Below are 24,314 nucleotides of genomic sequence, written 5' to 3' on the forward strand. Positions count from 1 at the left end.
GTTAACAGTCAGGCTTTTTTCTGGATGCTATGTTATTAACTATATTTATTATTGCTCCAGGAAGGGGAATCAGAGGTGGAGGTGGGGAGACAAAATCCTAAAAAACAAGACCAAAAAAAATCTCCATCTGTCATCACAAAAATCCTGCAACTTCTTTGTTAATATGAAAGTTCTGTTCAGGTGCAGAATCTTTGGTTATCCCCCTTGGGGCAGAAATCTGATATGGAACTATCAACAAACCCAGGACCCCTTAAAAAGGCTCATCTGGAGGGTACATAGGTGGAGTAGGAAAAGTTATCCAAGCAGACATGGGCACATGCACAGAAGTCAAGCCACTGACCATCCTGAACCCTCTGTCAAAATCTTCAGGCAAGTATTGTGACTGGAGGATGGAAAAATCTGTTGAGAAATGTAAACATGGATCTGAGTCATGGAGCTGTCTAGTGAGAAGCAAGATGTCTCCAGACCCTGGGAAAAACCTGTTAAATCATAACCAGGTTTTGAAATACCCTAAGAATTGGCCAGGTCCAGTAAGATTGAATTTGACTAGCTCACTATGAGCCTTGTGGGACAGGCCAGATGGAGACTGCACCCAAAGTACAGGACAGAGAAGGGACAGTTGTCTTAAAAAGATGGAATAATGAATAGACCTGGCATGCAAAATATATAAAGTCAACCACTGGGGACAATGTGCAGGGCAGAAACAGGCTGTACTTCTGTAGTGAGGCCTGCCAAGACTGGAAAGGGTTGTTACTAATATCAGAGACATGTAAGCACTTTCAATAATACGACAGTGAATGATGTTCAACACCAACGAATGCAGGTGTAAGAGGGAAAATTAAAATGGCTTATCCAGCTCACGTGATTCTACATTTGGCATGGGAGTTCAGCAGAAAGACTCAACAATCCTGAGGAAAGCCACTGTTTAATGCATTGATGCTTTCCAAAATAGCAAACAAGATATTTAGGAAGCACAATGAACCACGCAATAAATAACACAAGGTTGCCAGTCTGGCATCTCTTACAAGCTCCAGACCTACTTAGAAGGAAAGGACTAATTTATCTCTGTGCTAATGCAATATGGTCAGCAAGTGCAAGTGCCTTTGTTGTAGACAGGAACAACGTGGCAGAGGCAGGTGGCACTTCAGTGGCTCTCCTGCCCCCAGATCTCAGAGGATGGGGTCCTGCCTCACCTTGCTTGAAGGTCACCAAGCATCAGAAAGCCTGCAGTACAAAGCCATCTGCTCAGCCACCCCCACAGCTCAACCTGCCACAATGTGGTGCCGTCCTGACACCCACAGAGAAAACCCACCTGTGAAACAAAGTACTGGCTTCTCACAGCTCTTCCAAGTTATTGTGGCAGTCCTTTTCATAGCACACAACAATAGATGCTCTAACTCCACAGTCATCAGGAAGACAAGATTAGCAAGGGGTATTAACATATTAGTATTTAACCCAAACCTCACTGTGCCAACCCAGAGTTATGCAAAATTAATTAATACCACTGGTTTTGGGAAATGGTAGGATGAAGAAAAAAAGAGAAAGCTCAGACAGAGCTATATTTGAAGACTGTTTCCCATCCCCACTGTAGGGATGTGCTGGTGCTCTGCGGATATCATAACGGTTAAAATCCATGATATGGCACTGCCCTCAGCTAGGAGATGGCAATGTTACTGTGACACTGGAGATATCCATCTTGTCCCTCAGCCTGGCTGAGACATCCTCTGCCTTGCACAGCTTCCATCTCCCAAATCCTTCTGGATTGCTTTCTGCTTGCAGCAAGGACTGTGATCCCATGAGGTCTTCCCAGACTCAGCACACAGCAGGAAGGAACCAGGAAGATGCTCCATGTGACTGCTACCCAGCAGAGGTCCAAGGGTAAAGCCACAGACACAGGACAGGGACAAGAATGAAAGACCTCTGCATCCTGATATTGGGGAATAACATTGCACCTTGTGGGAGGGACAAGAGACAAATGTTGAAAGATGCTCTAGCATAGCAGGATCTGTTTGAGTGTGGCTGTAAAACACCTTATGCTTCAAAAACACCCAGGGGAGAGGAAAGCTGTGCATGAAAGAAACACCGTTCATGCTTTTCTTTGGAGGTGTTTTAAAGTCATTCAAAATGAGAGACTAGTTCATTTACAGCTCATAGAAATCAGCATTGAAGTCACTTGATTGACAGCACTTTCCAATAGCTGGGTATCTATCCTATAAGCAAACTGGCTTACTCATCAAATTCCTGTAGTGTGTTTGAGGGAAGATATATTTAAAAGCCACTGATTTATAACAGACCTTCCTTGGGTCTCTTCCCTATGAGGTGACATCTCAGAAGAAGTGGTAACCTTTCTACTGTGATCCACATAAAAGGGAGGAAGTTCCTCTAAATCTTAACAGGTGAGTTGTAAAAAGTTGTGACATTCAGCAGTACCTGAAGTCAAATGAGAAGTCTCAAGACTAAAAGATGCAGAGTCCTTTAATCCTTAGATACGGAGACAGGTGACTTGTAGAGAAATGCACAGCTAGTTCCCTGTTTGCATTTGAAGCTCTTTATTCACTGGCTCAGCAATTCTGCTCTGGCATTTATTTTTAATGGTTTATTTTTGCAGTTTGACTTTCTAATGGCAACACCTGAAGTCACCTTCTTTAACCCTTCAGAGTGATATAAAGAAAGAACAATAGAGGAAACTGAAGAAACATAGTTTATCCCTGACAGACCTCAGAGGAGATGATTAAACAATCAGCATTCACGTGCAAAGGTGCGGCATTTCTTTTTATTTCCTCCAGGCATATCCAGGGTGGGAGGAACTAATCCCAAAAGTCCGTGCATCCCAATGCTCTGACTCATGTTTGTAAGTGGGAGCCAACATCAGTAAGGCACATAAGTCATGGGATTTGCTCCTAGCTTCTACTCCCCTTTTATATTGCTCACCTGCAGGAATGAAGAGGAAGGAGAGAAACATCTCCTGTATCAACAAGAATGCTCCAACGGATTAATGTTTAGGACTATTTTAGAGGTTAAAGCCAGAAAAAAGGAATGATGTTAATGGAGTGACTTTTGTGTCCTGGCTTGTGGCAGCACGTGCTAATCAAGTCACACTGAAGAGCTGAAATTTGCATGGCAGTATGTCCACAGAGACTGTCAGAATGAGACTAAATATGACGTTCTGCTGAATCATTGCAGATCCAGACATTCTTCACTTTGCCTCCTTACTAGTGGCCCACTCTCCCTTCAACTTCAATCCCCACTGCCCCCATCCCAGGCAAAAAATACCGAGAATAAAGGGGTATTTCTGCTCTCATCTGAGTTTTGCCAAGAAAGACCTGGATTCCTGAAAATGACTGGGGTGGACATTCTCCAGGCACAGTTCTTATGTATACTTTGGTCAATAGGGTGAGCACACAGGTTACTTCATACAATCTCCTTCTGCTGCAATGATTTGGTCCAGCCAATTTCTTGGAGATCAAGTCACCAAACTAATTTCATGCCTGAGAAGTTGAAGCTTTCCAAAGACACTTAGGTTCACCAGAGACCTGGTCAGCCCAGAGGACAGAGAGGCTGAAAACATTAGTAATTCCTCTAAACCTCTGAAGTTATGGCCAACCTCTAAAATCAGCCAGGCAAACAGACAGTATCTGCTGGCAGGAGGATGTGCCAGGGGAGGTTTAGGTTGGATGCAAGGAAAAGATTCTTCACCCAGAGGATGGTGGAGCACTGGAACAGGCTTCCCAGGGAAGCAGTCATGGCACCAAGCCTAACAATATTCGAGAAGCATTTGGTCAACACCCTCAGGCACATGGTGTGAATGTTGGGGTTGTCCTGTGCAGAGACAGAAGTTGGACTCGATGATCCTTGTGGGTCCCTTCCAATTCAGGTCATTCAGTGATTCTGTGATTCTGCTTTCCTCAAAAACTCACCTTGCACACTAAGATGAGCTTTTCTCTAACATGAGAAAAAGCAGTTTTCTTCCTAAAGAGAGTGCAAGAGCTCTCAGTGCTGTGTGAGAATTTGAGCTTTTCCTCATTGCCAGATATTTAGCATGGCCAGCATGTCGAGCAAAGTGATTCTGACCTTCTAATCTCTCTTGTGAGACCTCATCTGGGGTACTGTGTCCAGTTCTGGAGTTCTCAACATAAGAAGGATATGGAGCTGTTGGAACGGGTCCAGAGGAGGGCTACAAGGATGATCTGAAGGCTGGAGCACATTCCATATGAGGACAGGCTGAGAGAGATGGGCTTGTTCAGCCTGAAGAAGAGAAGGCTACGAGGTGATCTTATTGTGACCTTCCCGTACCTGAAAGGAGCCCAGAAGAAAGCTGAGGAGGGACTATTCATAAAGGCTTGTGGTGATAGGATGAGGGGTAATGGGTATAAACTGAAGAGGGGCAGATTTAGATGAGACATTAGGAAGAATTTCTTCACCATGAGAGTGGTGAGACACTGGAACAGGTTACCAAGGGAAGTTGTGGATGTTCCATCCCTGGAGGCTTTTGAGGCCAGGTTGGATGGGGCGTTGGGTAATCTGATCTAGTGGGATGTCCCTGCCCATGGCAGGGGGCTGGAACTAGATGATCTTTAAGGGTCCTTCCAACCCTAACTATTCTATGATTCTATGATATCTGGGCCCTCCTCCTTTCCAGGGGACGTAGGTGGGTGCCGAGAAGCCTGACACAAGCAAATGACCCTGTACATAGGAGTGCTTTCAACACAGACCCCCTTTGTGAATGCAACCAGCAGCAAACCATCATTCACAAAATGAGCATATGCTGATTGAAGTCTCCAGCACTCAGCTCTGAGCCCCGTGCTTGTATTCCCCGTGGAAATCTGTCTGTCAGTCCCACAGCACCCAGGAGATTACTCATCTTTTAAAAGCTTAACAGCACATTGTCTGACATAGCCGACAGTCCTGTGAGTTTTCCCCAGGTTTGTTTTATGCGTGTAAGTATTGGAGCAGCTCTTTTCATCCCTGCTCTCCCTTGTATAGCCTCATCTTCATATCTCAAGATTTTTCAGAGGGCAAGAAGTTATCTCTCCCTCTGACAGTGCAATCTGCTATGAACCCTCAGAAAGATGGGCTGCTTTTTAGCTTCCCTTGATAAAATCATGATATCATGGGTGAAACATCAGAGCAAAGCAAGCTCCCTCTGTAGGGGAGATCTGCCTTCAGTTACAAATGATGATTAACATTTTTCTTGAGCTTCATCCAAGCTGGATAGATGACAGTGTATTTTGTGAACAGGAGCACATTCCATCTGCCTACAAATTCAAATAAGGGGAGAAAAATTAAAAGCTAAATACGCCAGATCTTGTATCTGGAACTCTCATTGCAGCATGCTCTGAAGGGAATTCTGTGCGGAAGTACAGAACAAGCAGCATTTTAATCCTGGCAATGATCTTAGGCAAGGCATTTACATTTCTATGGAGCTCCACTGGCAGAGAAACAATCCATAATGTCTCAGTTTCCCCAGCTGTGAAATGGGGAGAGGAGCACAGTTAAGAAATCCACAGCAGCTTTCATGCCTCGTGTGCTGCGTGGGCAGGAATTGACAAGGAAAGATAGGTCTTGGGGCCTTTTGCTCCAAAAATCACCAGCAGGTGCTTGTATGGCTAATATATTTTCAGGAAGGGAAGGAATATTTAAAAGTTATTGCATTTTGGTGTCTGACATTTAACAGTCCAGGCTAAGACATGGGCTTCTACAAGTTTTATGAAACTAGCAACACCCTACTGAGCACTAGAAATGTTTTTGTGGGATGTTGACTTACTCAGGTTTCTCAGTCAACTTTTATTCTAGCCATTCTTTGCTTCTTTTCTCTGCTTGACTAATGAATTAATAAACACAGTAAGAAAGCAGTGATTCCAACACGTTCTGTTGGCATCTATTTCTCAAAAGGAACAGTGCTCAGAAAAGAAAAAAACAAAAAATATCGAAGTGCTCAAAAAGGATACATCTATTTGGGCTAATCCAGCAAGTCAGTCGTAGCACCATATTAGCACACTGTTATAGTTAATGTATTTTTTCAGTTAGTAAGGGTTCATGCTGCTAATAGTGACTTTTGGAGAGTTTCTTGTATGAAAGCATGATTTTGTGTCAGCTGCGAGTATAAACAGAGCAAGTTCATGCTGGTCTGTGAAGGACTCACTAGAGATGCTTGCAGGACCCCGGGGAAGAAGGCTGCACAAGAGGGACAGAGTCAATTACCACTGAGAGTGGGTAAAAGAGGCAAAAATGTTAATATACTTAACACTTGAGGAATGAAGGACTGTGGCAGAGTGTTTCAGTGTACAAGTACACAGAGATCCACAACCAACAAACATCACCTTAGAAATAAAACATCTTCTGGTCTTGTTTTCAGGACATTCACAGAGCCTAATCTAACCCTATTTCTATTCACTTCTAATCCCTGTTTCCCTTCCATGATTATAAACAGACTCTAAGCAATACTTTATGCAGAGATGCCTACTCTTAAGATATCTGCATCTGGTCAGGTGGATGCCACCATAGGGTGCCCACTGTTTTCTCTCCAGAGCCACTTTCAGATATTTCTTTAATTAAATATAGATCAGACAGCTCTGTTTCCATGACTAAAAAAAGGCACCTGTGACAGCTACTCAGACAATCACTGTTGCTATCCACACTCATAGAAAACACATCAGTGCAAACTCAGGACCAGACAGAGCGTATGGACATGTGGTCCATGCGATGCCTACAGAGTAATCCCCGTCAGTGAGACACAGATTCGTTGGGTGCAGGGCCACCTCAGGACTTGGACACCTCAAAGATGCAGATGCAGATGCAGGCATGGACACTGTCTCTTAAGCCAGCCTTTGCTGACATCTACCCATCCACATGACGGAGAAAAGCATGCTGACATCCTAATATTCTGACTGTTTTCCAAAATAAATTACAAATGTGGTGCGAAAACTGAAGAAAAGCATGAACCCCTGCATGCAGTGGCAATAAATGGAAGAGGATGGAGAATAAGAATGATTTAGGCCGTCACACAGGCAGGGAAATAGAGATGTCTTGGGTTTACATTGAAGCAAGATTAACACACGAACTTTTGGTAGCCCTCAGTGGGGCAGTCAGAGGAGATGGAGGCATAATGGGATCACAGGATCACAGGATAATTCAGGTTTGAAGGGGCCACAGGAGAGCCCTAGTCCAGACTCTCACTCATGGCAGGATCGGCTATAACGCCAGACCAGGCTGCTCAGAGGTCTAGCTAAAATAAAAAAAAAAAACAAAAACATTAAAATATTTACATTGTAATTTACATTTCTCTATAACAACTAGGTGAGTCTTAACAGTCTTTCTGCCTCAAGGGTGCTGTCTGGTAGTCTCAATACAAAGAGGAATAGGAAAATTCAATGCAGAGAAAGCAATGACAACCAGAGGAGACAGACTGGACAGATAGATAGATGGTGAGCAGAGTGGTGGGGAAATACAGTTCTATAACATCCTCTTTTATAATCTTTTGTGAAGCAGTAATTAAAAGTATTAAAGAATACCCAAGGAAGATGAGCCTGCATAGTGCAGAGAGCATAATCTAATACTGTCTTTGGCATTAGACTGTAAAATTTGACATCCACTGTTAATACTGTTAACATCGTGATTTTCAGTCTAATTTCTGTGAGGATAGGTGAGAATATTACTGTCAAGGCTAATTTATAAAGAACTAGGCACCTTTTGGTGGATAACAGTGAACATGAACTGGTCTTGCTGTGAAACATAGATTTCAATCACCTTCTCGGTGATCTCTTCACTTAATATCTCTTTTAGGTCTCTTCTTTACAATTGGTTCGTCCTCCTCTCTTGTGAGACATTTTATGTAATAAGGCTGGTGAAACACTGGCACAGGTTCCCCAGAGAGGTGGTAGAAGCCCCATCCCTGGAAACATTCAAGGTCAGGTTGCTCTGTGTAATCAGATCTTGGTGAAGATGTTGTTCCTACTCCTTGCAGGGGACTAGATGACCTTTACAGGACCCTTCCAACTTAAACTATTCTATAATTCTAAGACATCTCCCTGAAATGAGGCCAAAGCCCTCTTACTATAGCATTAGGTGACCTGAAGCAATTTGCTGCTGCAAAAAGCAGATTTCCCTATTTAAAAAAAACAAACAAACAAAAAAAAAAAACCAGAAAAAGAAAGCATAGCACTCCATCCAAGAAGGCAGGAAGTCAAACCTGCAATAACAGCTCTTGAGAGCACTGCTAGGGATCTTGGCTAGTTGATGAACTATTGATCTACATTGTTATTAATTAGCAGCAGAGAACTAGAGAGTGAACTGCTCTAACGTAAGTAATAGTGAGACCAGTAATTCCCCTTTGGGGCAGAAAATACCATCTACGAAATAGCTGTATCGATGAGGCATATGATGTTTGTACTGTTTGTGCTAACAGAAATAGAAGCAAGATATTACCTTTATTGAGACAGCCATCCCCTGGCAACAAAAAAAGGAGGCAAAGTGCAGTAAATGGAGGAGTAAAGTAACACATCCTTTTAACATAGGAAATATATACACATAAGAGAGAGGATTTTCAGAAACTAAGCACTATTTCATTGCAAGCACAAGAGATCTCTTGCCAGGTCTCCACCTTATCAATGTACATTGACAGTCAATATACAAGTCTTTAACTCAGCTCCGTTTCTGTGGATATATGTGCAGATGCTCCTGCCTAAAATTCAGATTATTAGCAAATAATGCACATGTCAGCTCAATTTTCTCCTTCTGCAGAGCAAATTCTTCACTTTTAGTAGGTGTTAAAGTCCATTCCTATTCAGCAAAGCCCTTAAGACACGAGCAAGTGATTTGCTGATTCAAGGCTTTCATTACTACCTTCTTCATGCAAACTCACTGAAAGCAAGAATGTATGAAGAAAAAGGTTTAGGGCAAGGCTCCCTGATACTCAGAGTCTTTAGATAAGGCACTGGTAAAATTATCTCTAGCACACAGTGGAAACCTCTCCAATGTAGTTAAAAGCACTTCACTACACACAGTACTGTCATAAGGTTACATGTAAGACATAAGAAATATCTAGGGCTAAAAATAAATGTTATATATCCCTGAATCCTCTCTATCTTGCAAAGTAAGATCCTAGGTCAAACACATATCCCCACTGAAATACTGATTCCAAAAATATACAAGCTCTAACCATTTCTGTGAAGAAAGGAAAAACAAGAGTTTTAGCCAGCCAATAAGAATAAGTTTGGACTTTTGCAAGTAATCCTAGTAAAATTGATTTGCAAGCAGAAAGGAGATGATGAGAGAATAGGTTTTGGCCTTATTCTAGATAAAATGTTAGATGTAGAGATGGCCTAGATATCCTTACAGTAAAATGTGGAATTCCTACTTGGGTTTTGTTGGATGATATGAGTCATGACTTATTACAGTATCTGTGGTTTTCTTAGCACTGTGAGGTTTTGGTATGAATGAGGAAAGCAATATGGGGATTTCAGTTAACTGTTAAACAAAATTAGTGTGGAAAAAACACATGGTACTCTAAAGATTAACAGCAGTATTAGCTTTTCAAACAGATTTTCTGTTCCTCATCAATGAAATGCTGCACTGTGGGGCAGGCAGCTAGATAGTTCAATACTACAAGTGTGAACTTTGGTTTTAAAGGGCCTAAAGGAATGAGTATGTTCCAAAAATCATGTCCTTAAGGTGACTGTATCTACACAGAGGTGCGTACAGAGGTGATCCTGGAGGATTCTGAGTGTCACATCTGTTTCTCTAGTACAGATCTACGTGGGAGTTTACAGTTGCTCCTCAGCATTTACTATCAAGCAAAATAGTGTTTGATGGGAACGGTTGGTTTAGTGTTTGATGGGAACGGTTGGACTCGATGATCCGGTGGGTCTCTTCCAACCTGGTTGTTCTGTGATTCTGTGAATTTTCACAATGTGTTACCTGGTGGTATTTCATCTCTTGCTTCTGGATGTACTGGATTTATGGGCCAGAAGGATATATACCAATATACTTATAACAGAATATAATAAAAAGGGGAAATGGAAAGAGAAGGAAATAGAGCAAGATCTCTCTGCGGGCACATGTGATTTTTGTGTTTTATTTTTTAACATGCAACTGCCATCCTATACCATTCTCCAGGTTGTTACTGAGTTGTCATACCTCATGGGGCTGCAGCAGAGAAAGGATCCTTACTCCTCAGCCACTTCGTATGGACAGTTTGAGTACCATACTACAAGAGACCAGAAGAGCTAACTAGCTAGTGCAGAGCACTTCACTTGGTTTTCCTCTGGGTCCATATGATGCCACTTTAGCACTGAAATGTAATCTTATATTTGTTTTCTCTGTGCAAAGTGGTAGGTATCATGACAGACAGAATCATTGAAAGGATTCATAGAATCCCTTGGGTTGGAAAAGACATCTAAGAACATGTCCAAATGCCAGCCCAACACCACCATGCCTGCTAAACCATGTCCTGAAGTGGCATGTCTACATGTTTTTTGAACACCTCCAGGGATGGTGACTTCACAACTTCCCTGGGAAGCCTGTTTCAATGCTTCACCACTCATTCAGTGAAGATTTTTTTCCTAATATCCAATCTAAACCTCCCCGGCACAACTTGAGGCCATTTCCCCTCATCCTATTGCTAGTCACATTGCTAGAAGAAGTGCATCACATCTTGTTGGAGCATTTTTCTTCCAGCATGACAGTGAAACTCCTCTAGCATGATGATGTTCTGGGCTCAAGGACATGATAAAATAATACATGGTACTTTCAAGCAGCACTGGGAACTTTTTGGATGGAGAAAGCATAACTCAAGGTAATATTTAATCACACTGGCTTGCTAGAGAAGCTCAAGAAGCAGATTATCTCTCAGTAATTTGCTCTGTCCTTTCCTTAACTAAGGTTGTACCTGCACTGGCAAATATGCAGAGCAGCAGGCCCAGATGAGCAGCTGATGCTGGAGACCCAATATCCAAAATATCCACAAAATTTTATTTCAGACTAGCTCCAGACTGTTACTATGGACTGAATGGATCCTCTTGCTATGACCCCATAAGGTGGATGTTTGCAAAACATCTTTTAATGGAATTTCTTCCCATATTAATTTAGTTTGCGAGATCTGAGAATTCCCTGAGAACCGAACTAAAACACAAGATGTAAGCACAACTGCATGCTTCCTACCAAAATATGAGCCAGCAGTGTGCCCAGGTGGCCAAGAAGGCCAACAACATCCTGGCTTATATGAGGACTAGGAAAGTGATTGTCCCCCTGCACTTGGCACGGATAAGGTGGCATCTCAAATACTTTATTCAGTTTTGTGCACCTCAGGACAAAAAAAGACAATAAGGATCCAGAGCATGTGCGAAAAACAGCAATGAAGCTGGTGAAGGGTCTGGAGCACAAGACTTACAACAAACATTTGAGGGAATTGAGTTTGTTTAGTTGGGAGAAAAGGAGGCTGAGAGGAGACCTTATTGCTCTCTACAACTCCCAGAAAGGAGGCTGTAGCCAGGTAGCTGTCTGTCCCTTTGCTTAGGTAACAAGCAACAGGACAAGAAGAAATGGCCTCAAGTTGTACCAGCAAAGGCTGGGATTGGATATTAGGAAATACTACTTCACCAAGCACTGGAACAGGCTGCCCAGGGAAGTGGTTGAGTTACCACTCCTGAAGGTATTTAAAAGACACTTAGAGACATGGCTTAGTGGTGGACTTCATAGTGCTAGGCTAACGGTTGGACCCAATAATGTTAAAGGTTTTTCCCAACCTAAATGATTCTATGATTCTATCCTATAATTCTAAAACTGCCTTTCTTATAGAAGCCAAAACAGTTGAATAGACACACCTGAAGCAGACTTGCTCCATAAAGAAGCTTGGAAGTTAATTAGCATAAGTTCATGCTTGAGAAAGCATCATCTGGAGCGAAACGGTGTGAGTCAAAATTACACTGAAACCGCCAAAACAGCACTAGCTCTTTCAGGGCAAAGCCTCTGAAACAGCATTTAATAAAACTTGTCAGTGCTGACTGGCACAACACTGGCAGCTTGGAGGCAACATGCTAGGGATGTGGAGATAGTCTACAAGGTGTTTTGATGTAATGGCAAATAATTTTGGTGTTCAGTTCTGGGCCTCTTGCTACAAGAAGGATGTTGAGGCTCTGGAGAGAGTCCAGAGAAGAACAACAAAGCTGGTGAAGGGCCTGGAGAACAGGACTTATGAGGAACGGCTGAGAGAGCTGGGGTTGTTTAGCCTGGAGAAGAGGAGGCTGAGGGGAGACTTTATTGCTCTCTATAACCACCTGAAAGGAGGTTGTAGAGAGGAGGGTGCTGGCCTCTTCTCCCAAGTGACAGGGGACAGGACAAGAGGGAATGGCCTCAAACTCTGCCAGGGGCGGTTTAGGCTGGACATTAGGAAAAATTCTTCACAGAAAGGGTCATTGGGCACTGGAACAGGCTGCCCAGGGAGGTGGTTGAGTCACCTTCCCTGAAGGTGTTTAAGGCACGGGTGGACGAGGTGCTAAGGGGGATGGTTTAGTGATTGATAGGAATGGTTGGACTCGATGACCCAGTGGGTCTCTTCCAACCTGGTTATTCTATGATGCTATGATAAGTGCACAAGGGGGCAGAGAGGGGAGACATAGGGATATCAGTATGCAATGAAAATGGTCACTGCATGAGTCTGCTGGGATAAACTGCTTTTTGTTCTCAATATATGCTAAGGCTTCTCCACATTTTCAAAGAGGCCAGCTGTTATTTTCACATATTCCTTATTTTGCCCTCAGGCTTGCACAGTTTCACACAGAATTTACCCTTAATTCACCTTACTCCTTCTCTTTCCTAAGTGTCAATAAAGTCTTAAAAAAATTTTGGTGATCAAATCATCACATCAATAAGGCTGCAGCTGTAGAAGGACACAGAAGATGCCTGTTCTTAGGCACTGAAGCTGCAAGTATGCACTTTATTGCATCCACATCATTAAGTCCTCTTACCCCCTTAACAGGGTGGCTGCATCAGAACTGCTTATGAAGGATACGTGAACCCTCCAACTGTGTCAATATTTGGTCAAGTACTGGTTAATCTTGTTCAAAATTGTGTCAGGATATCCTCTAACAGTTTAGGAGTGCAATGAGTCAGCTCTAGTGTCCTTGGTATTGTCTAATTTACTAACGTAGAAATTATCTAGATTTTTTTCCATTGGTGCTTGTATCCTCTGAACAGGATCCATGGGTGTTTTTACACATTTCTTCTGTTCAGCTTTGTTACAACACCAAGATTCTATGTATGGTCTGCTGCTGTAGGAGAAAGGAAATAACAAATGGGAAATAATTGAGAACAGAGCACTGAAGTGATTGAAAAGCAAGAGAGAATGACTTGTGAAGAGGAGGACAACTGTTAGCATTAGAGGAGTTTAAAAGCCAAAGGGGAAAAAGAATAATTTGCAGGGTCCAGCACAGTTTTACTAGGTGTGAAGAGCTGAGAATAAGAAAGGCATCTTTAGCAAGAACAGAGGGAAGCATTTTTCAACACTGAAGTCTGCTGGACCGTGAAATAGTCTCCCAAAATAAATGGTAGCAGTCCTACAGGTCGGGTCATTTTAAATTAGACTAGCCAAAATACTTAAGTGAATCCTTTAGGGAACAGCTCAATCCTGAGGCCCAGGGATGGCCACGTCAACCTCACAGGCTGGTCTGCTGCTTCTGATAATTGGGCTTCACCATTCTGCCATGGAAAGGGTGCATTTGAGTGCTGCTTGGCATTCATGTGTCGTCAGATCTTTCACTTATAGTGTTTGTCATGGCATCATGTTATTTATACATTATTCTCAGTCTAAAAGTCTCTGTGAAGAGGCAGGCAGGGCCCTCATAAGTCAAAGCCCTGGACTGTTGAAGCTGATGGAAGATATAAAATAGCTTGCATTAAACCTTCTGAACTGCTAGCATCAGTGAGAGATTTTACTGAAAATACCCCTCAGCAAGCAATGACACGTAGTAATGAGTGAGCAAGGAACATGTTTGAACTAACAAACACACTCTGACAGACTCTGTGGGACTTTTTTTAATTTTTATTGTATTTCATCTTCTTTCTGCTTACGAATGCTTGACTGACAGGTGTGGAGGCTGGCATCTATCATTTCTCTTCAAAATAGATAGGGAATGAACATCAACATTTTGCAAGACCAACCCAGAGGGAACAACCTTTCCTAAAAATAAAAGCATTTCCTTCACACCTCTTGCCACAGTCTATCCAATTCTCTCTTTTGCCAAGAGAAGTATCAATTAAAATGAAGCTCTGCTGATGTGTTTTGCTTCCTTCAGGATATCCTCAACTGATAATTAGAAACTAGATGGAGGTATTCTCACCATATACTTGCCAAAATTTAGCAAAGCATCACCAGACAGCATTGGCTTTTATGCACTTATGACCATGTATTACTGCAGAAAATTGTCCACCTCCAAAAATCAGCCAAGTTAATGCCTGAGTTCTCTGTGTCTTCAGACTGAAATGAGGAAGGATCATGCTAAACAACTTATGGTCCCAATTCCCTCTGAGATTATGCTTAGTATGATCACTGATCAAGTGACCTAAAGGGTCGATGGCAGAGTTGACACTTGTAATAATTTCTCCAAATGCTTTCTTACCACTTTTCCACTGGCATACTCTCCATGGTTGCGTAGACATCTGCAACTGATGGTCTCCAGTTTGCAGTGTCTGTCCAGTCAGTAGTGATTCATTATTAAACTGTTTTACATCTAGTCATAACTTGCATTCATTCATTCTGAATGACTAACTTTCTTGACTGCTAAGAAATTTGGTAGCTGCAGTTATCCGTACAAACTGACTGGCAGCTGACAATTTTCAGGGCTGAGCGGTGATGTGGTTAGTCCTGGTAATGTCAGATTTGGTAGCTAACAAAACGTACATCTGCCTACCTCCATGGACTGAGTTCTTATTGCTGCTGCACCTCCTGGGGGGAAAAAAAGGCGTAGAGAAACCAGGATAAATGAATTTAAGGGACAATTATTTCCAATACCAGAAGTCAGCTCTGCTCTCCAAATCTGCCATTTCTCTGGTATACTTCTGTCTCAGCTGTTCCCCACTCTTCATGGGGGAAGAATGCCCACTGCTGTGTTAGCATCCTGGGAAGCACAGAAGTGGGATAGGAGATGGCTTTAAAAAAAGGAAAGAGGAATGTGAAGGAGGTGGGATGACCTAGTGGTGACTCCAAAGAAATAGTGGTAGGGTCCATGAGAGGTTCAATTCATCTTCCTTCCTCACCACCTCTCGGGAAGCTGTCTGCATAGGGAGGACCACTGGACATTTTTGGAATCAGTATGGTATTCAGCATCTTTTTTATAGTCACCAGCTGAAATTATGAAGTTCCCTATTCAATGGTTACCCATTTTTTCTCCAAGTTTTATCTCCTCCCATTTTTCACATGACCAAAGGTGCCAATAAAAGGCATGGGATGCTAAATTATATATATTTGCCATGACAGAGCTTATGCCAGCACTGACAATGCACATTACAGTTCAGCTCATGTATTTCTGATGGCACATTTTACAGTGCTATATATAAAGTTGTTATGGCATCTATTATTCACTGCCAATACAGTTCAAGTTAAAATAGTTTTTATATAACAGTTCAAAGTAATATTTTAAGAAATAACACTTGTGTCAAGACTGCTGTGTCCTACCAGATTTTGACATTTCCAAGCAATAAAGATCTTTATCCAAAATGTATGGTTTTGGTGAGACATCTCCCTTGCAGACTTCTCTATTTTTAATCTGCAAGCAATAGCAAAGAAGGACATTTAAATAAAATGAACAGCCAGGTGAACTTTTGACACAGCTGTTATCTTTCTAGGTGGAAACTGTGAACACTGTAAAGTGCCTCAAGGGATGTTCATGATAGAGAACACTGTCCCATTAACCCGAACCTCTGAAGAGATTCTGGAGATGTAGAAAACGCACAAGTGGAAAAGAGTCATTGAAACATTAAGATGATGTCTATTATGGGCACAATTTTATATCTGTTTTTCAGGACAAAAAATAGGAAGAGAATTTATTTCCTCATTTATTTAGCGATGAAAAAGGTTTTATAATTCTTCTTGGAAAAAGGGCAAATTCAATGTCTCTTAAAAAAAGACAGGGTCCAGGACTGGTACCAGCACCATTAACTTCTCTAAAGTTTCATGCTAATGGGTGTGACCTAGAAGATATGATGTTCTAGCAATCAGATTCACACAATCATTTGAATTGGAAAAGACCTTTAAGATCGTAAAGTCCAAATGTAAAGAGTGCTCTTTGACCTCTTTTGTGTTGTTTAAGATCTATGGGTTTCTGATGCTAAATATGAAGAAACACAAAAATCCTAGCAAGACCAATCTACTTGCATAAGATGTTTTGCACAGCTCTGCTTTTTGTTCCAGTCCCCAAAGAGCAAAGGAGAACAAATGCTATACATCAATTTGGCAAGGAATTTAGTTTATTAGCTGTGTTTGACAGTTAGCAATAATATTCTCTTTTAACCTTCTTGGTTACTTACTGGTTTTGATAAAAGGTAGGAAAGAAATTGTAAGGGTGACTATAAGCTCAGTCTCTTTGTATAACCACAACTTCTGATGAAATCAGGGAAGTTTGAACCTGCAAGATGAGTCCTTTCACAAGAAACACATTCATGCAGGTCAACAAACAGAAAAACAAAACCCAGTGGCAATGATTTAAAAACACCATCTGCTTATTGAAATAGAGCTGGGGAGCGGTATGACACAGTTCAAAAATCCATTCCATTTTTATAGATACAAGTTTTAAACAGCAAACCTAAGGATCACTCTAAGGAGACATGACTTCACCTCTTGATTTTCCAAAGTTGCTGAACTTGAGACTAGCTCAGGGTTTGTCATCCTCCACTGCTTAAGGAGAAAATACTAATTCTGTGTTTGTTTGTTTGTTTGTTTTTCTGTGGAGGACAGGGGGGTAACATGAAGAGCACAGATCGTAAAATCAGAGTCATTTGGTTGGAAAAGATCTTTGAGATCACTGAGTCAAATTGTACCTGTCCACTAATAAACCATATCCCTGAGCACCTTGTCTACCTTTTAAATACCTCCAGGGATGGTGACTCGATTTCTTCCCTGGGAAGCTTGTTCCAGTGCCTGAGAACCCTTTCAGTGAAGAAATTTTTCCTGATATCTAATCTGAATCTCCCCTGGTATAACTTGTGGCCATCTCCTCTCATCCTATCACTAGTTACTTGGGAGAAGAGACCAACACTGACCTCACTACAACCTCCTTCCAGGTAGCTGTAGACAGTCTCCCTAAACTATTCCAGTTCCCTCAATCACTCTAGAACGCTTATACTCCAGCCCCTTTACCAGCTTCATTGACCTTCTCTGGACACATTCCAGCACCTCAATGTGCTTCTTGTAGTGAGGGACCCAAAACTGAACACCAGACTCAAGGTGTGGCCTCACCAATGCTGAGTACAAGGGCACAATCACTCCCATGCTCCTGCTGGCCGCATCGTTTCTGGTAAAGTCCAGAATGCCAGTGGTCTCCTTGTCTACCTGGGAACACTGCCATGTATTCAGCCATCTGTCAACCAACACCCCCAGGTCCTTCTCTGTCAGACAGCTTTCCAGCCACTGTTCCCCAAGCCTGTAGCATTGCATGGGGTTGTTGTGTCCCAAGTGCAGGACCCAGCACTTGGCCTTGTTGAACCTCATACTGTTGGTCACAGCCCAACAATCCAGTCTGTTAAGATCCCTCCGTAGAGCCTCCTTACCCTCAAGCAGATTGATACCTCTTCCCACTTTAGTGTCATCTGCAAATTTACTGAGAGTACACCAAATCTTTTCATCCAGAACACAGGACAAAAAAAGGCAATGGTTATACTCAAAAAGGAAAGGATCACAACAATATCCTTTGTTTCCACAACACCATTTCAGAAATGCCTTTGTATTCATCCTTCTTGAGCATCAAAGTTCAGGAATATCCCAAAACTAACATTTTCTTGTAACAAAGTTCCCCAGAGTTTTCCCTGGTGTATGCAAGGAAATTCCGCAAGTATGAAAGGACAATTCATATGAAAGGATTCCTGGTGAGAATATTCTTTAACAATTTCATCCCTAGTAATGTAAAGAAGCCTATTCTGTTCAGCTAACTGTAAAAGAAATTGGACATACACTAACCCCGATGCACTCCTATAAAACTATCAAAATCTCTTACTTAGTGTTGAATCACACATAGCTATCGCTGCACCAGCTGAGGTCAATGCCTCAAACATCAGCCTACAGTAGGAACACTTGCCCCTTTTTTGCGCTGTTAACTTGATCACAACCAAAATCTATTCTGATAAAATTAGCTCAATCCAATTAAAGGACACAGTATAGTCTTTAATTAAATGTTCTCATTATTCTGAAGCAGTCTTTTTTTTGGTTCATCTTGAGTTTAGACCTGTAAAAGCATACAAATTAGAAAGATGTTCTGGTTTTACTAATTTATTGCTTAAATATGAGTAAAAAGATTTTCCTGAAAGCATAAAAAGAGGAGTATAAAAAGAAAAATGTGGGATGTTTAACTTATTCAGACCTCTTTTTGTTCATTTTTCATTTCTTATTTATAGCAGTTCTAAAAAAATATTAAAAATAGTGTGTCTTTTAACTACATTAAGAATATCCAAATGCTTTGATAAGGCAAAAATACCAAATTATTTGAAAAACTTAACAAGTTCTTTCCTCTCATCTACTTATTATTCTTGCTAATAGTAAAGCTGAATATTTTCTGTCTGTGGCAAGTTCCAGTTTTGAGTTTCCATGAAACAGGTAGGTTGTTTTGCTGCAGAACCACATGCAATTAAACTACCTGGCTAGAGACTGTTCAAGAAATCCACTGGAAAAAAAAAATAGTAGCCCATGAATACTTGCTGTTTTCATTACAGTTCTTATGGATTTCTAATTCTTCCTTCTGCCACCACTTTCCACTTATAGAAACACTTGATAATCTCTCCCATATTTAGTGATGCTGTACAGACAGGCACATAAATCAGCATTTTGTTCATCACATTGAGCAATGTGTAACACAAAGAATCTGCACTTCCAGCTCACAAGCCTGTGATGGGCGAAGGTTACTGACCTCAATCTGCTGAATGGCCTCTTCCCGCTGACGGATGGCCTCCAGATCCTCTTCTGTGATTTCCGAGAGCAACGCTTGATCCTGGTTCTGGTTCTGCCATGCACCATCTCCTCCATTGAAGATCTTCTCATCATCAGGTAGGTCAGAGAAGGGGGTCTTAGGGCTCTGCTGATATTAGAGAATGGGAAGAAAGCAAAGGAAGTGCAAATGTTGTTCAGTTTTACATAGTCTTCTTATGGGAAAAGAAAGCAGTAATTTAATAGATTGTTTAAAACATAAACCATAAAAGTAAGTTACATAAGAAAACATATCAAGTCTTGAAGGAAGCCTTATGGCATTGAGGCACATCTCTTGAGCTATGTGTGATCCCCAGAAACTAGCTTCTCTTTTCCAATAGTTCTAATATAACAAAACATTCATGTGCATCTGAAAAATCACATTTACCTCGCTGATTTTCCCGCAAATTCTTCTGGAATTAGATACTTTCTCAGACAGACATAAGACTGGACTAAGAGAATGAACTTACACATGGTTGGTATGGGCAATCAGGAGGCTGGGCTCAAGATCTAAGCTAATAGGCACTGCTGAAGACTCCAGTCCTACAATTGCATGAGTATTTCACATGAAAAAATGTATCTAGTCTTTTAAACCGGCCTTAAGCTGAGTTTTAATGCCTAATCAAATCACAATAAAGACATAATCCAAGAGCTTCTGATGCTCTCAAGTTGATAGAAGAAATATCAGTTGCTAGAGCACATTCTTGAACTGAACATGCCTAAAGTCCAAAAGCTACAGGAGAAAACAAGCACAAGTATTCAGAGGGATGTTCAGTTCTCTGAATCTGGTCTTATTTGAAGCACGGAGACTGGGACTTTTCAACAAGTTGTGCCTGAAGAGCAAAGGCCTTTTCTGCCTCGCTGCAGCAAAGTTTTCAAAGCAAGCCCACTGGATGGATTACCAGAAGGGCAAAGAAGGACTGGAGAACTGGAAGAAGTGGAGGACTGGACTGGATGTTGCACCAGAAACAATGCCAAATCACCACAGCAAGAATGAGAAGCCTAACAAAGCATTCATGAGGGAGGTAAGGAAATGAGAAATACAGTGTGACTTATATAGTGTTCTTGCTTGTTTGCCTAGAGCTCTGCCTTGAAGGAACTATGAAGGACGCGTGGAACTGGGAATATTTAACTCACAGTCACATTTAGGCATATTGCCTGGCTAGATTTTGAATAATATCAGGCATCTGGAAGCTCATATTTAATTCTTTAATTTGAATTCTTTAAAAGTGTATAATTTCTGCAGTTAGAAACTAAAGAACTTTTGAAGTTGCCTAAATCTAGACTTTGCCTAATGAAAGGAATTAATTTATTACTATTGTTATCATTTAGTTGCAGACAAAGAAAATTATACAATGTGATGAAGGAAGTAGGGTGGTGGAAGAAGTAAACAGTCAAGTACCCTTCAAAAACGTAAACAGAAGATAAAATCTTTGACATTAATGACTTTGTTTCACTTCATGCATCCCTGGGATCTGTTATCTACAGAGAAAGGGTGTGTTACAGGAAGGAAATCATCATTTAAAATTAAGTTAGAATGTCATTTACACTTTAAAAGACACATTTTAATAGGATTAAGATACTCTAGGGGGGTTTTATTCACTAATTAACATGTGCCTTGGACACTAACTTACCTTATAGAATGTTTTACTGCCAATAGAATATATTAATGGACTCAAGAAAAGAGAAAAACCAAACCCATGGGATATTCCAATGGTTCATTTATTGTGACAGAGGTGTCTTTTCATCTTCACCAGTGGGCTAACAAGCACATGCAGAGGCAGTTACACTGCACAACGCCAAGTAGGCTGGAAGAGACCAAGAATTTGCCCTCTGAAGACACAGGAAGCAGTAATATAATGGAACTCTTGTACTATGGTCACAGCGAGGATGCTGTGCCATGGACTTAAATTCACATGGATAGGCACTTAAAGCCGTATGTTCCCACGCAGATACACATTTCATTGGAAGATAATAAACAGGCTGCCCAGGGAGGTGGTTGAGTCCCCTTCCCTGGAGGTGTTTAAGGCACGGGTGGATGAGGTGCTGAGGGGCATGGTTTAGTGTCTGATAGGAATGGTTGGACTCAATGATCCGGTGGGTCTCTTCCAACCTGGTTATTCTATGATTCTATGATTGTATGAAATTCACAAGTCATTAAATGGTTCCTGATCTGTTCTGATGTGGGAGCATAGGATTAACAGGAGAGCAAGCAATACAGCAATCAGCTCTTCATACTACATTAGCCCATGTAATAGCAGAGTTGTATAACGAACATGCTTGATCTTGGCCTGTGTCAACTCTATTAGTCATCCCTACTTGTTGGTCCTGGAATCTGTAAATAACACGCCCCTTACAAATAATCCAGATAATGCAATGCAAGTGATGCTTCTCAGTCATCTCTTACAAAAGCTGGCTATTCATGTGTTTAAATAGATAATGGTCTAGACACAGATGTTTTTCCTCTAAACAAAGTAGTGGCTTAAGTTAATTTCAGAGCTGCTGAAGGCAATTATGTGAGTTTGTATCTTTAATATCTTTTGAGAAAACCCAACTGCAGCTGCTGAATGAGTGAGTAAATCAGGAAATAACAGGATGTAGAGGGGGGCTGAAATTTCTTCCTAGACATAGAAATGACTCCATAGTTACTTTAAAGATTGGGGTATGTATGATGGCTGGATATGCTAAAAAATTAAAAGTGAGTTTGCGTCTGTTGATTGTACAGTGCCCCTCATCTCTGTGACAAAGTGAAGAAATGCTGAATTCTGAAGTGTGAAGAAATCTAATGACTTTTGAAAATACTAATAGAAAACTGCATATAGCTTGGCTTATCAGTGGTTTTCGTTCCCTTTTGAGTCATGCTCATTGCCGTATCTAACACAATATTCTATTTATAGCAAGGAAAGATATAATGGGAGCAGTCATGGAGTCTCCACAGATAAAGTTTCACTTGACAATGCATTGGAAGGGACCATAACTCACTATACAGGCATTTCTGCGCTAAACTTGATTTAGTGCAAAATTTTATGCCCTGTGAATGTCTGTGTAATTTTCTGTTAGATTTCCTTTCATAAATTGTTAATTGAATGTGTTTGAAGTTGTTCTTTTGTTGAAATTTGCCTGTGGCAGATTTTTGTCAAGATGTATCTATAAACCAAACTCTGCCTGTGGGAAAAAATGATAGGAGATAAAAAGTTGAGTATATCTGATATGCTCAGTAGTTCTTTTAAAACTAAATTCTTTGGACTGCGGGTCATACAGTGCTGTTCTCCATCATATCTGAAAAATTATCCCAGGCATAACATTTTTTCTGTTGGATAAAATCTTTTCACTAGGATAAAATTGTTCCTGCTTACAACTACATTTTTTTATCAGATTTATTCTACTGATGAGGAGATGCTATATGCAGCTGCTGATAAAGAAAAGAGAAAAATGAAACATGATAAAAAGGTTTTATCTGAATAGTGACAACTTCTACCAGTATCTGTACTTTACCAACAGTAAAATCTTTGCATCAGAATTTGGATGTCTGAGACCCCTCAAAGGATAACCCTTCCTAGCCCTGTGCCTGCCTCATTCCCCATTTGCATATCAGAAGGGACAGAAGAGGACTGTTAACACACACAATCTCTTCTCCTTGTAAACAGCAATACCACAAGTTTTACAACCCATGTCACAAAATCACCAAGTGAGGGACTGAAATGACCTCTGTTCCACTTCCCATGTGGTCTTTACTCCATCCAGAAGCAGAAATCTAACAGAAACTCCACCTAATATAACATCAACCAGCATTCACAGTTCATCTTCAGAGAGTTGGGGAAACTTCTTTAGGAGTAAGATGTGTGCTGGTATTGCCAAGTCCTGTAGCTCCTTTTTATATTTCTGATTGTTCATTACAAATTGTTCCCTTATCAGAAATTTAGGATGCAAAATGTTGATTGGACATGAATGAGAAATGGGTCTTACTGCCAGTGAAATGTTTAGTGATTTCAAAGCAAAATTTCTTTGCCCCTCCCTCATCAAAACCTGCAGATACAGAAAAAAATTATAAGATAGAAGGACAGACAGACACACATACACTCCCTCCAGCTCAGGTTAACTTCAAGTCAGATAATTACAGTGCCCAATGTCAGCTGCAAAGAGATGGTTCTCTCATAGTTACTCCAAAACCAAGCTGATATATAATTAAGAATTATTTGAGCTGGATTTACACACTCTGTCCTTCAGATGAGCGGCACACTAGAGGGACAGGAGGATGAAGGGCTGAAGAAGACATTCATATACTTCTACCTTCAACTTTGGCATGAAGATGGTTGAAAAGAAGACTTAACTGAGCTCAGTGGCTGAAATTAGACAAAGCGAACCCATTTCTACATCACCTCCATCCACTCCGACTTCAGCCAGTTGTTTCCTGGAAAGCAGGGTTTTATTTCTGACTGTGTGCAAACATGGAATGGGGATGGTAATGGAGTATCTTAGGACAGAGGTGACAGTTCTGTCGGTACCATCAAAGTGAGGAAGGTGGGTCTCCAAACTAGATGGAAAACACAGGGAATGAGAAGGAACACAAGCAAATTTTTCTGATCTGGTTGCAAGACACTCGAGACTGAAAGCTGCCTCCTTTATTCTAGATCAGCCTGCAAGATCTGCTAACTGGCTGTGTTACATAGCATCATTTTTCTTTGCTCAAAATCAGCCCAAACCAGAAAATAACCTGCCTTTGATATGCACAGCACAGATAACAAATCCACTAATTTCCTCCAAGTTTATATGAGCACAGGTAAAAGAAGCCTCGCTCACATAAGCTAATTTTGTACCACATACTGCAGGTTGTTCCAAGGAAATCTTTTGCAACCATGAAAATAGAGTATTTTAGGGGTCTTACATGACTCAGATAGTAACCAAGGAAAGGTGTTCTGCCTTCTCCAATTTCAAGAAGCCTCCTGCACCTCTAGCAGGGATATGGCCAGCTCAAGGAGTAATCAACGCACCTCCCATACCTCTTGCAAACTATCACATCTCCTTGGGTAACATTTCAGCTCTGGCTTTCACACAAAATGCAAATGCAGAGATGTTTATCCCCTGCTTTATAGTATGTGTAGAGATATAAACAGCCAGGCTACACTTTACGAGGATCCTATTCTTACTAGCA

General features: G+C 41.2%; 1 protein-coding gene across 7 annotated transcripts in view; it reads right to left on the reverse strand.

Annotated features, from left to right (window-relative positions):
• Positions 1 to 24,314, reverse strand: part of TSNARE1 (t-SNARE domain containing 1) — a 519,305-nt gene that overhangs the window by 230,935 nt on the left and 264,056 nt on the right. For 6 of the 7 annotated variants that reach the window (XM_069854772.1, XM_069854771.1, XM_069854773.1 and 3 more), the window contains one exon: positions 19,107 to 19,274. In XM_069854772.1, the coding sequence (XP_069710873.1) occupies positions 19,107 to 19,274 (168 nt within the window). The remainder of the gene's footprint in view (positions 1 to 19,106; positions 19,275 to 24,314) is intronic. The other variant, XM_069854776.1, reaches the window with a different exon arrangement.

Source organism: Phaenicophaeus curvirostris, chromosome 3 (genome assembly GCF_032191515.1).
Source record: "Phaenicophaeus curvirostris isolate KB17595 chromosome 3, BPBGC_Pcur_1.0, whole genome shotgun sequence".
Lineage (NCBI taxonomy): Eukaryota > Metazoa > Chordata > Aves > Cuculiformes > Cuculidae > Phaenicophaeus > Phaenicophaeus curvirostris.